At 41.6% G+C, this 12,280-nt stretch overlaps 1 protein-coding gene across 1 annotated transcript in view; it reads left to right on the top strand.

Moving 5' to 3' along the window:
- abs (ATP-dependent RNA helicase abstrakt) overlaps positions 1 to 12,280 on the top strand; it is a 216,328-nt gene that overhangs the window by 187,442 nt on the left and 16,606 nt on the right. The window contains exons 14-15 of the mRNA XM_050193326.2: positions 10,128 to 10,199; positions 10,476 to 10,586. Of these exons, the coding sequence (XP_050049283.1) occupies positions 10,128 to 10,199; positions 10,476 to 10,586 (183 nt within the window). The remainder of the gene's footprint in view (positions 1 to 10,127; positions 10,200 to 10,475; positions 10,587 to 12,280) is intronic.

The raw sequence follows: 12,280 nt of genomic DNA, 5'->3' as shown, positions 1-12,280 counted from the left end.
CAGAATGATTGAAATTAATGCCATCTCACAACATAAAGCAACAGCGTCAGCTGCCATGCAGCACATTATTAACCACTAAAGTTTCCAGGGCGCCTTGCGCATGCGTAAAAAGAATTTCCGACCCTGCATTGTCAGCGCTTAGGAAACGCAGGTGAATAGCCCGTATTCTCTGTCACCTTTTTAAAATTAGAAAGCATCTACCAGTCCTCATGACAGAGCATTAAATTGTGTCAACGTAGTCAAATTCATATTTATTTAGTTACACACAGCTGCGATTTTGGCATTACTTCAGAAAAAGTGGGAATAAAAGAACAAAAAAGGCAAGTACAGTGTAAATCCATGGCCTACATACAAACAAAACATACAAACATTTTAGAAATTTGGTTTGAATATACCATTGCTTGCACAATATTAGTTTTCAGTAATATGAAATCTTACTCAACTTAGAATTATGACAATCGCCAAGAAACCAACGGTTTAAAAATGTTCGAAATGCTTGCTTTCCGCCGCAACACATCGGATGAACCGCTCTCACGTCTAATTGACAACTCTGCGCAGCATTTCCAGGTCGATGCTTCTACAGGCAGTAACTATTCTAATTTTCATGTCGTTGACATCGATGGGCTCAACTGCGTAAAGGCTATCTTTCACATAGCCCCACAAAAATAAGTCCAGTGGAGAGAGATCAGGGGATCTCGGCAGCCAAAACATCTCTCCTTCGCGTCCAATCCACTGCTGTGGAAAGTTACAGTTTAACCAGTTCTTTTCAGTGGAGGAGAAATGTGGTGGTGCCCCGTCATGCTGGAACCAAACTTGCCGCAGTGAGTTGAGGGGACTCAAGGCAAATTTATGGACGACACCAGCAAGAATTTCGTGCACATAATTCTTTCCATCGAGGTTCCCTTCGAAGAAGTGAGGGCCAATGACTCTTTCCCCCACACCATACATTTAGACCCCAGCGAATTTGGTGGAGTGATGAAGGAGTGTGCAATAGAAATCGGTGGTAACTCCATTAGACAGCATGCCAGTAAGCTATCGCAGGAGACGAAAGATCTGATCAAGAAACGCCAATGTATGAAAGCCTCTGACCCTACAGCTAGAATAGAACTGGCAGAACTTTCCAAGTTAATCAACAAGCATAAGACAGCTGACATAAGGAAGTATAATGTGGATAGAATTGAACATGCTCTCAGGAATGAAGGAAGCCTAAAAGCAGTGAAGAAGAAACTAGGAATAGGAAAGAATCAGATGTATGCGTTAAGAGACAAAGCCGGCAATATCATTACTAATATGAATGAGATAGTTCAAGTGGCTGAGGAGTTCTGTAGTGATTTATACAGTACCAGTGGCACCCACAACGATAATGGAAGAGAGAATAGTCTAGAGGAATTTGAAATCCCACAAGTAACGCCGGAAGAAGTAAAGAAAGCCTTGGGAGCTATGCAAAGAGGGAAGGCAGCTGGGGAGGATCAGGTAACAGCGGACTTGTTGAAGGATGGTGGGCAGATTGTTCTAGAAAAACTGGCCACCCTGTATATGCAATGCCTCATGACTTCGAGCGTACCGGAATCATGGAAGAATGCTAACATAATCCTAATCCATAAGAAAGGGGACTCCAAAGACTTGAAAAATTATAGACCGATAAGCTTACTGTTCGTTGCCTACAAAGTATTTACTAAGGTAATCACAAATAGAACCAGGAAGACCTTAGACTTCTGTCAACCAAAGGACCAGGCAGGATTCCGTGAAGGCTACTCAACAATAGACCAGATTCACACTATCAATCAGGTGATAGAGAAATGTGCGGAATATAACCAACCTTTATATATAGCTTTCATTGATTACAAGAAAGCGTTTGATTCAGTCGAAACCTCAGCAGTCATGCAGGCATTAAGGAATCGGGGTGTAGACGAGCCGTATGTAAAAATACTGAAAGATATCTATAGCGGCTCCATAGCCACCGTAGGAAGAGGTATTACAGGAGGTATTCAGAGACCTGGATTGGGAAGAATTGGGGATAAGAGTTAATGGAGAATACCTTAGTAACTTATGATTCGCTAATGGAGAATACCTTAGTAACTTATGATTCGCTGATGATATTGCCTTGCTTAGTAACTCAGGGGACCAATTGCAATGCATGCTCACTGACCTGGAGAGGCAAAGCAGAAGGGTGGGTCTAAAAATTAATATGCAGAAAACTAAAGTAATGTTTAACAGTCTCTGAAGAGAGCAGCAGTTTACTATAGGTAGCGAGGCACGGGAAGTGGTAAGGGAATACATCTACTTAGGGCAGGTAGTGACCGCGAATCCAGATCATGAGACTGAAATAATCAGAAGAATAAGAATGGGCTGGGCTGCGTTTGGCAGGCATTCTCAGATCATGAACAGCAGGTTGCCATTATCCCTCAAGAGAAAAGTATATAACAGCTGTGTCTTACCAGTACTCACGTATGGGGCAGAAACCTGGAGGCTTACAAAAAGGGTTCTACTTAAATTGAGGACGACACAACGAGCTATGAAAGAAGAATGATGGGTGTAACGTTAAGGGATAAGAAAAGAACAGATTGGGTGAGGGAACAAACACGAGTTAATGGCATCTTAGTTGAAATCAAGAAAAAGAAATGGACATGGGCAGGACATGTAATGAGGAGGGAAGATAACCGATTGTCATTAAGGGTTATGGACTAGATTCCAAGGGAAGGGAAGCGTAGCAGGGGGCGGCAGAAAGTTAGGTGGGAGGATGAGATTAAGAAGTTTGGAGGGACAACATGGCCACAATTAGTACATGACCGGGGTAGTTGGAGAAGTATCGGAGAGGCCTTTGCCCTGCAGTGGGCGTGACCAGGCTGATGATGATGATGATGATGATGATGATGATGATGATGATGAATTTGGTGGTTGTGTTTTCGGAGTCAGTGATGATTTTCTTGCGACCAGTAGTGAGCATTGTGAATGTTCACTGTGCCATTCCTGCAAAATCGAGCCTCATCAGTTCAGATCACTCTTTCTACGAAATCCTTATCTTGGTCAATTTTTATTAGGGCCCAATTACAAAAGTCTGCCCGTTTTTCAAATTCTGCCTCACTTAGGTCCTGATGAAGACTCACAAGGTATGGATGAAATTCGTGCTTTTTTAGAATGTTATGCACTGTCCTAGGCTTTTCCCGTATTGTTTAGAAATCTCTCTGATGCTTGCATTTGGCATTGCATGCACACAGGCAAGGACGTCGATTTCAAAGTCATCATCAATGATGCTCTTCTTGAGCTGTCTTTTTTGGTGAACTGAGCCTGTTATGAGAAAACGTCTGTAAATGCTAACAAATGTTGTTTTGGTTGGAACTTGCCGATCTGGATGGCGAGACGAGTACAGACTCATTGCTAATGAGGCACTGCCATTCACCTCCGCCATTGATAGCACTACATCAATTTTTTTCTGCTGTAGAATAGTACCTTGACCCAGATAAAGCAGCCATATTTCAACACAGAAGGTCCGAACGCAGGGCTTGCTTTTTCCAATGGCCCAGCTTAGTAGAGGCAATCAGTGACAAAGGCAAAGGCACATAATGGAAGCTCAGGGGTTCGCTCGATGCGCTTGCAAGGCGATGATTCATCTGTTCGGCACTTTCGCAAAACTGCAAAAAATAAAAAAATCGTCAGGCATACACCAATGAAGTGCACTACTCGCGCCAGTTCACAGTTGTCTCACAGCAGTTTTCCAGGCATAGGCAATGCAGCACTCTCAAATCACACACTTAGGACAGGTGCAGTGTCCCTGAAACACCACTGGAAACTAAGGTGCTGCCCGGCAGCTGTCACCTTTGTTTCATGCCTAGTGCTTGCATGACTTTGAACCTCGAAATGCAAAAAAAGAAATAACAAAGCCAGTATCATAATCGTGCACTTGATTGCTTCGACAATACTTGTACGGTGGCACCACGCTTTGTCACCAACTCTGTAAGTCATTGCTTCAAAAAAAAAAAAAGAGCTTGGCCAAGCCGCCACGCAGTCATCTTTCGGTTTTGCTGGCCCACGAATGAAAACGGTGGCCAAGCATGAAAAGTAATCACCGTCGTCTGCCACCCCGCATTCTTGTCAGATGGAGTGTCGTACGCAACAGCTGCGTCACACTAGGGAGGGGCCTCATAGCGGGTGCCGCCGTCTCGCATGCGTAATTAGACGGCTTGGCCTGAAATTTCAGACGTGCATATCTCGGGACACAGGCGCGTTACTAAAATTGCACAAACTGGAATAGTCACCAAATTGCACCACCTCTGAGTTTTCAATATAAACATACATGCTGACTGCAGTAAATAAAAAGCTCATTATCGAATTTAATTAAATACTGACATTATGACGACAATTATCCTCACAGTTTGCGACCGCCTGGCCGCATAACCTAGGTAGAAAAATGGCTTCTGTGTACTCTTTGCATTTTTTTTAAAGAAAACCCGAAAGTCTAACATTAAACAGCCTGTATATATACACACACACGCACACACATGCAGTGATATATAAGCCAGTTTAGTGGAGCTTGCATACAGCCTGCGCATACCATATATATATATATATATATATATGTATAGTGTGTGTGTGTGTGTGTGTGTGTGTGTGTGTGTGTGTGTGTGTGCGTGTGCGTGTGCGTGTGCGTGCGCGCGCACGCGCAGGATGTGTGCAAGCTCCACTAAAATATATATATGGTATGTGCAGGCTGTATGCAAGCTACACTAAACTGGCTTATATATCACTACGTGTGTTCATCGACAAAGTAGTGCCAGTGACAGCAGCTTCATTCTGCCCAAGAAAAAAGTAAATCATGACAAAACCTATGCACATAGTGTCCACTCACAGCTATATCTAAAGCACGCAAACCTCCTAAAGTCTTAATGGAATAGGACATAATATTCAACTCTTCTTTTTTATTTTATTTGAGCTACCCCATCCTTCAGCCATTGGCTATGTGTCATTGTGATGCAAAAAGTGTAGAATCCTTAACCCTTCCATCGTTGGGTTTTTCTGGAGGTGATACACCCCCAGTGTCAAGGTTTTTTTCTCTCATATTATAAAACTAAAACAACACCTTGCGTGGCGCATCAGTACCAGTTCCGTCTCATTCGGAAAGACTTCTCCGATGCATGAGACAGGCAGCCAAGACCATGAACTGTTTAGTGCACCTCCCTCCATACGTGACTTGCGAATTCGTGGTAACTGCTGAAAGTTTTTTTCGTTTTCTTATTTTCTTTTTTTTTTTCACACTACCTTTAAGTGCTATTCAAATTTGCCGAAAATATATTGTGTATCTAGCCGCATTCATGGCCACTTGCATACGGAAGACTCCAAAACCACAATGTTATAACCATTGAGAAATACTATGCCATGCCACCTGTCGCAATCAGCGAAACCTGTATACCGTGGATAATTCAAGCATGCTCTCAGGCATTTGAGATATACTAAATTGACTTAAACTGACTCTGCCGACATGCCTCGTGCTGACTTTCTAGTGAGAGCCCCCCCGCGCAGGAGAAGTGGCAGGAGAAGATGGAATAACAGTCGATTTAATCAAAGATGGATGAGACATAATGCTTGGAAAACTGGCTGCTCTTTATATGAAGTGTCCATCGACTGCAAGGGTCCCAGAAAACTGGAAGAATGCAAACATTATACTAATCCACAAAAAGGGTGACGTCGAAGAACTAAAAAATTATAGGCCCATTAGCTTAGTCCCAGTATTATATAAAATATTTACCAAAATAAAATAGAATAAGGGCAACACTGGACTTTAATCAACCTAGGGAACAGGCTGGCTTCAGGAAGGGATACTCTACAAGGGATGACATCCATGCCATTAATCAGGTTATCGAGAAATCCGCAGAGTACAATAAGCTTCTCTATATGGCTTTCATAGATTACAAAAAGGCATTTGATTCAGTAGAGATACGAGCAGTCATAAAGGCATTACATAATCAAGGAGTACAGACCGCTTACGTAAATATCTTGGAAAATATCTACAGAGGTTCTACAGCCACCTTAATTCTACACAAGAAAATTAGGAAGATACCTATAAAGAAGGGCGTCAGGCATGGAGACACAATCCCTCCAATGCTATTCACTGTGTGCTTGGAAGAAGTATTCAAGCTATTAAACTGAGAAGGCTTGGGAGTAAGGATCGACGGCGAATATCTCAGCAACCTTCGGTTTTCCGATGACATTGTTCTATTCAGCAACAACGCAGACGAGCTACAGCAAATGATTGAGGACCTTAACAGAGAAAGTGTAAGAGCGGGGTTGAAGATTAATATGCAGAAGACAAAGATAACGATGAATAGCCGGGCAGAGGAACAAGAGTTCAGGATCGCCAGTCAGCCTCCAGAGTCTGTGAAGGAGTATGTTTACCTAGGTCAATTAATCACAGGGAACCCTGATCATGAGAAGGAAATTCATAGAAGAATAAAAATGTGTTAGATCGTATAAGGCAGACATTGTCAGCTCCCGACTGGAAGCTAACCATTATAGTTGAAAAGGAAGGTGTACAATCAGTGCATTTTACCAGTGCTGACATATTGGGCAGAGACTTGGAGACTGACAAAGAAGCTTGAGAGCAAGTTAAGGACCGCGCAAAGAGCAATGGAATGAAGATTGCTTGACATAATGTTAAGAGACAGAAAGAGAGTGGTTTGGATCAGAGAGCAAACAGATATAGCCGATATTCTAATTGACATTAAGAGAAAAAAATGGAGCTGGGCAGGTGATGTAATGCACCGGTTAGATAACTGTTGTACCATTAGGGTTACAGAATGGGTACCAAGAGAAGGGAAACGCAATCGAGGACAACAGAAGACAAAGCGGAGCGATGAAATTAGGAAATTCGCGGGTGCTAGTTGGAATCAGTTGACGCAGGACAGGGGTAATTGGAGATCGCAGGGAGAGGCCTTCGTCCTGCAGTGGACATAAAACAGGCTGATGATGATAGTGATGATAAGAAGGGAAAAAATGACACGGATTATGGCAAATACATCTTAGTATGGTCCCGACATTCGTAACTTCATTTCCTATCATCTACATAGTTGCATTTAGATGCACACATTTCCACGATAGTGCTGCCATGTCAGAGTCAGATTCTGACTTTTTCGAAGTTGTCTATTGCTCGGATGACAAGCTGTCATCTTGCTAGTCTGAGATTGGCTCGTATCCAGAGTAGCAAGAGTCGCCGCTCCAATCACGATTTGAAGGTCCCGTGCAGGCAGCCATTTCAAAGCAATCACATGGCCATGCTGAAAGAAGAAGCGCTTTCATTTATTCGTGTTCGACTAGACAAAGTGAAGTGTCCAACAATTGAGACGGAGAGGAACAGAGGGCAGAATCATCCTGGAGAAAGCACACCGACGAAAGGAGCACCCGCTTTGCTGGAAAGGAGGCACTCTGTAATGAAGACAGCGCAAGGCGGAACAGAGAAGAAAAAAGTTTTTTTATATACATGTGACAGATCGCAGAAACGCGCAAGAGTGGTGCTTATGCTATGGCGCGAATATTTGAATAGAGAATTGCTGCTGTAGTAGTGTATGAAGTCAGAGAGCTACCCCACCCATCTGCAGATGCTCTGTGCTGCGCAACTACCCTTATGAAGGGATGCATTCCGCAGCACACTAACAAATAACCAGAGGGAGTGGAAAATATTCTTCTGGAAATATACAACAGATGATGAAACTGCCTCGGAGCATGCCAACTGGTGAGTCGGTGACATGGCAGGATAGAAATGTGGAAACATACCGGTATGTCAGTGACACTGAAAAGGTTAAATGTATTTAATATATGTGTTCTACTTCACTATGCGTACACCTCTCATCAGCCTTCTTCTTTAAACAAGCATCATACATTGCCTTCGTCCTCGTTGACGCCGCACACTGTGCATTCCCCTGATTTAATGTTTGCTTTTTGGCATAGCTTGTGAATGGTGTAGTGCATAAACATAAAAATGTGTATATGAATTACATGACATGTTGCATATGATGAAAATAAATGCAATTGTACATATCATATTTAGTTGCATAGCATTTAATTCACCGCTTCACTAAAGCTTTGTTTCACACAAGTCCCAACATGTGCATTGAACCTGCATAATTTTTTTTAGTATGTGAACCTGTAACAATGCTGTTTTTCTATGTCAAATGAGGAGCTTCATACTATTGTTTAGACAGTGAGAATTAATTATTTTCACACGCAAAAAAATATCCAGCTCCAGCAGTGCTAGTCCCTTTGCCACTGTATTACAAGTGGTGCTCACTCTTGCCAAAGCTCTCGGGTTGAAGTCCTCCCTTTGGAGGTTAGCTGCACAATGGTGGTGCATGAGTGATTTTTTTTAATCCTCGAGTAAAGCCGTGCAATGTGATCGGCCGGCAAAACAGGCCTACGTTGTGTAGCAGTGGTTTGCAACTTGACCACACAGGTTCATTTCATGCCTTAATATGCCAGTCACTATTTTTGCAGCCAGCCACTACAGACATCTTCCCTCTACCGTTCCACATTTTGCAGCATGAATGGAGCACACTGCGCTAGCAATCACCCAATTGGATTTCGGGCTGCTGATCGCACAGTAGTAGGGCAGATACGGGGTAATGGTTTCTTATTTGTGCACTTTCACTGAGGCAACGTGTGGCGTGGCACCAAAAGCCCCATCTCATTGCTATAGAGCAAACTGCTCCACGAAAAGGGTCTATAATCCGATTGTGAAATGCTGCAATTAAATTAGCATAGTGCGATCAAACATCTACTGTGTGTGCTCTGAGGGGTCACTTGGAGAACCAAGCATGTGCACTTTGAAGCTTGCTGATGCACATCGCGTAACAACTTCTCAGTTTGGTGTGCCCAGTCTTCCTAAAAACATCCTCCAGTCAAACCATTGAAACTCTCATCCCCCTTACACATTATTGAAAACTTTTCTTGCTTCAAAAGGCAACACCATGATTTATTTTCTTCTTCTTCTCTCTCTCTCTCTTTCTTTAGCGATAACTCGCTGCCCAGTTCCAATTTTCAACAATGGATGCAGCAGCACGTAGTTTGAACTTTTCTATCACATTGGAGGTTGCATTTTATAAAGAGGAACCTTTAGCTTGGGGTTAACTAGATGCCACCTATTCAAATAAATTTAATATGCAGACGCGTTTGTGAGACAATCCCTGGGCTGATTTGGATGAAATTGTTTGCAAATGGGAGAGAAAGTTTAATTTTAGTGAATGTAGCAAGCAGATAATTGATATAGTGCCTAGAATTGTTTTTTTTTTTTTTTTTGCAGACATTGCCGAAAATTGGTAAGTTACAGTAAGAAAAAAAAAGCATGAAGTGTACAAATCTGTAACACTGCACCAAGAACAGATGTTGCAGTTCTGTAAATTGCATCTGTTAGACCGTGTAAAGTTAACAAGTTTCATTTATTCATTTACGACTGACATAAAATTGAGGATCATTACAGTTTGAGGATCAGTTACAGAGTTTTGCAAACTTCATACTCACAAATTAGTGGTATATTTCAGAGTGGTGTATTATACATCGCATTTGTTCATTTAGATGCATCATTAGGTGCAGTTTAGAGAATTGTGATATAGTTTTCCATTGCTGAGCTACAGAGTTGTAAACTTAAAAGTTTCATTTTTGAAATTTTGAAATGTTTGACAATTTTTATTTTAAAAAACTAGGGTGCCTAAATAAACATTCTGCTTGCTGCAGTGACTAGGTTTTAACTCTTTTCTTTTTTTTTTTAAGCTGTAACAAAGTTCATCAAATTCAGTGCCGTGGTTGCCAAGAAAAATTATTTCTTCATTCTCATGTGTTTAGATAGGAGCCCCCAAGCTAAAGCTTGCTCTTAAGCTTTTTCATTTGCATAAATGCTGCTTTGCAGCGATGTTAAAAAAAATTGTATGTAAGTCACATTGTTGCATAAGGTCCACCAACAAAAAAATTAAGAAGAGCTTTGGCTTGTTCACTAGAAAATGTGCTTTAGCACAAATAATGTCCCAAACTTATGTTTTGTAGAATTGTGATTAAAGTCAGGCTTTGTTGCTAGCTCTTCTTTTTGGAACTGAAAGTAGGCAACAGTGGGTGACTTATGAACTGTGGTATGCAACATTTGCTTTCAGTGCACCGAATTGGCCGTACTGGACGTTCTGGTCGAGTGGGAATCGCAACAACCTTCATCAACAAGTCGTGTGGTATAAAATATTGAATTCCTCTCTTCCTGTTGCATTGTCTGCACCTTCATTATTGTGGCATTAGTCAGAGTTAATTTTTCTTCTGCCTGAACGCAGAAAGCAAGCAATATAGAAAATTAGCTCAGCTTACTGTCTCATGCTACCAGCCGGCTATATTTAGTAGCCCGACATCTATCATGCACTAGAAGATATTGAAGCACCTAATAAAAATCTTAATTACAACTGCACTGTTTCATTAGAAGCTTTGCTCATCTGCTTTTGTACACATATTTGCAGATGAGTCTGTGCTCTTGGACATGAAACATTTGTTGCTGGAAGCCAAGCAGAAAGTTCCACCCTTCCTTCATGCTCTGCAATCAGAGAATGAGAAATACCTGGAATTGGGAGGCAAGTGCTATTTTTTTGTGCACATGTTCGCATTAAAGTTGCATATTATGTCCAATAATTGCATTTCATTTGCACAGCTTGCAGTGTTTGAAAAGGCCTCATGACCCATGCTTTTTCTTTCCCTAGTGGACTGCAACATGTGTCATAAGCAATTGCTACAGCATTACTTGCTGTTTGTTTTAGTGCAGTGCTTTTGGTGGCCGGGGTTTATAGATTATAGTAGGCATGATGAAATTAAATGTCCTCACACTCAAAGCATTCAGTGTCCAATTCAGAGGGGACACCTGCCACTTTGTATTTTCTCACAACAATGTAGCTCTCGTATCTAGGTTGCATGTTGAGGCCATAATCTAGCCTGGTCACTGTGTGTCTCTCCATTCGCAAGGATTTGTTTTAAGTTGTACATGTTAAAGAAAAAAAGTAACCAATTACAGTTAGAATTAATTCATTCAAAATTGTAATTGATTATAGTGACAAATTACTACCACAGGAAAGTAGTTGAGCAATTACTAAAATGTAATTGGTTCTCTTATGTTACTTTCCTCACAACTTTTATTAACATTGCACAAATGCGGTAAATAAAATAAGTCAGCTTAGCTCTTTCAATGAGTTCTCTGCAACTCTTACATGCTGTTTATGGGCACAAACAATTGCTTTTCAAAGTTCTTGTCAGTCATCTTCTCGCATTTTCCTGTGAAAACAGCAGCAGCAACACTCAGAACTCGCTCGATGTGCACACTGGAGGGAGTAAGGGCGTTGTTGTAGCGTACAAACACAATGCCCACAAGATTGTGGATGTGCAATGCCACGATGCTCACGTCTATGAAGCACAGTGTTTCATTATTGCTGGCGCTGGGGAGGTGCTCATAATAGGGCTCCTGAAAAACTGACAAAAATTGTCCGTAGGTGATCGCCTGGCACCAGCGTCTGAAGTGACCAGCATTATCGAGCCATAGAAGTGCCATTTCAATTTGTCAGCCAACATCTGGTGGACTGCCTCCTTGCACCCTTCACTCACTAGTCATTTAGACTTAACCGACTGATTGTAACAGACGCAAGCAAACATTCATGTTCTTTGAAAAGGTGGCCAAATCTGGAATGTAATTTGAAACAAGGCTACATATTATTCAGCCCTAAAAGTACTGTTTGTGTGTTACAATTGCAAAAATAGGTGTATGTGAGTTATGTATCAGACAGATAGAAACACATGCACTTAACAGCTAAGAACTGTCTTTATCAGAGAAGTCATAGACAGCACTAAGTGAAGAAGAATTGAACAGCAGCTCCTACTGCCCTAAGAAGGCCACTTAAATCTGCTTCCAGAAGAGAGAGAGAGAAATTATAAGAGAAATATCAGCAGTTGGACTTACATGAGAGGTGTGCAAATCTGCAAGCCCGCCATGTTTAGGTGACCAAGGCGTAGCTGCAGGACACTGATTGTGGGAAGGAGGTAACCCATGTAACTCATGTTTTCATCCCTTTGGACAATGTCAGTTGCAGAATGTGGGCATTCTACTGTAGTTCCCACCAAAATTAAGCACCAAAAGCTACGTCGCCTGCTGTAGCTTGTTCCATCAAAAATGTAACTTGCTACATGTAATCGGTTACTGAAAAAAGCAATTGAATTACAGTGAGAGTTACTGAGTAAACAAAGTAATTGTTAAATTACAACATTATCAAAAAATTTATTTCAT

Source organism: Dermacentor andersoni, chromosome 1 (genome assembly GCF_023375885.2).
Source record: "Dermacentor andersoni chromosome 1, qqDerAnde1_hic_scaffold, whole genome shotgun sequence".
NCBI classification, from domain to species: domain Eukaryota; kingdom Metazoa; phylum Arthropoda; class Arachnida; order Ixodida; family Ixodidae; genus Dermacentor; species Dermacentor andersoni.
Note: the sequence above shows the minus strand (reverse complement) of the source record. Positions and strands in the feature narration are given on the sequence as shown.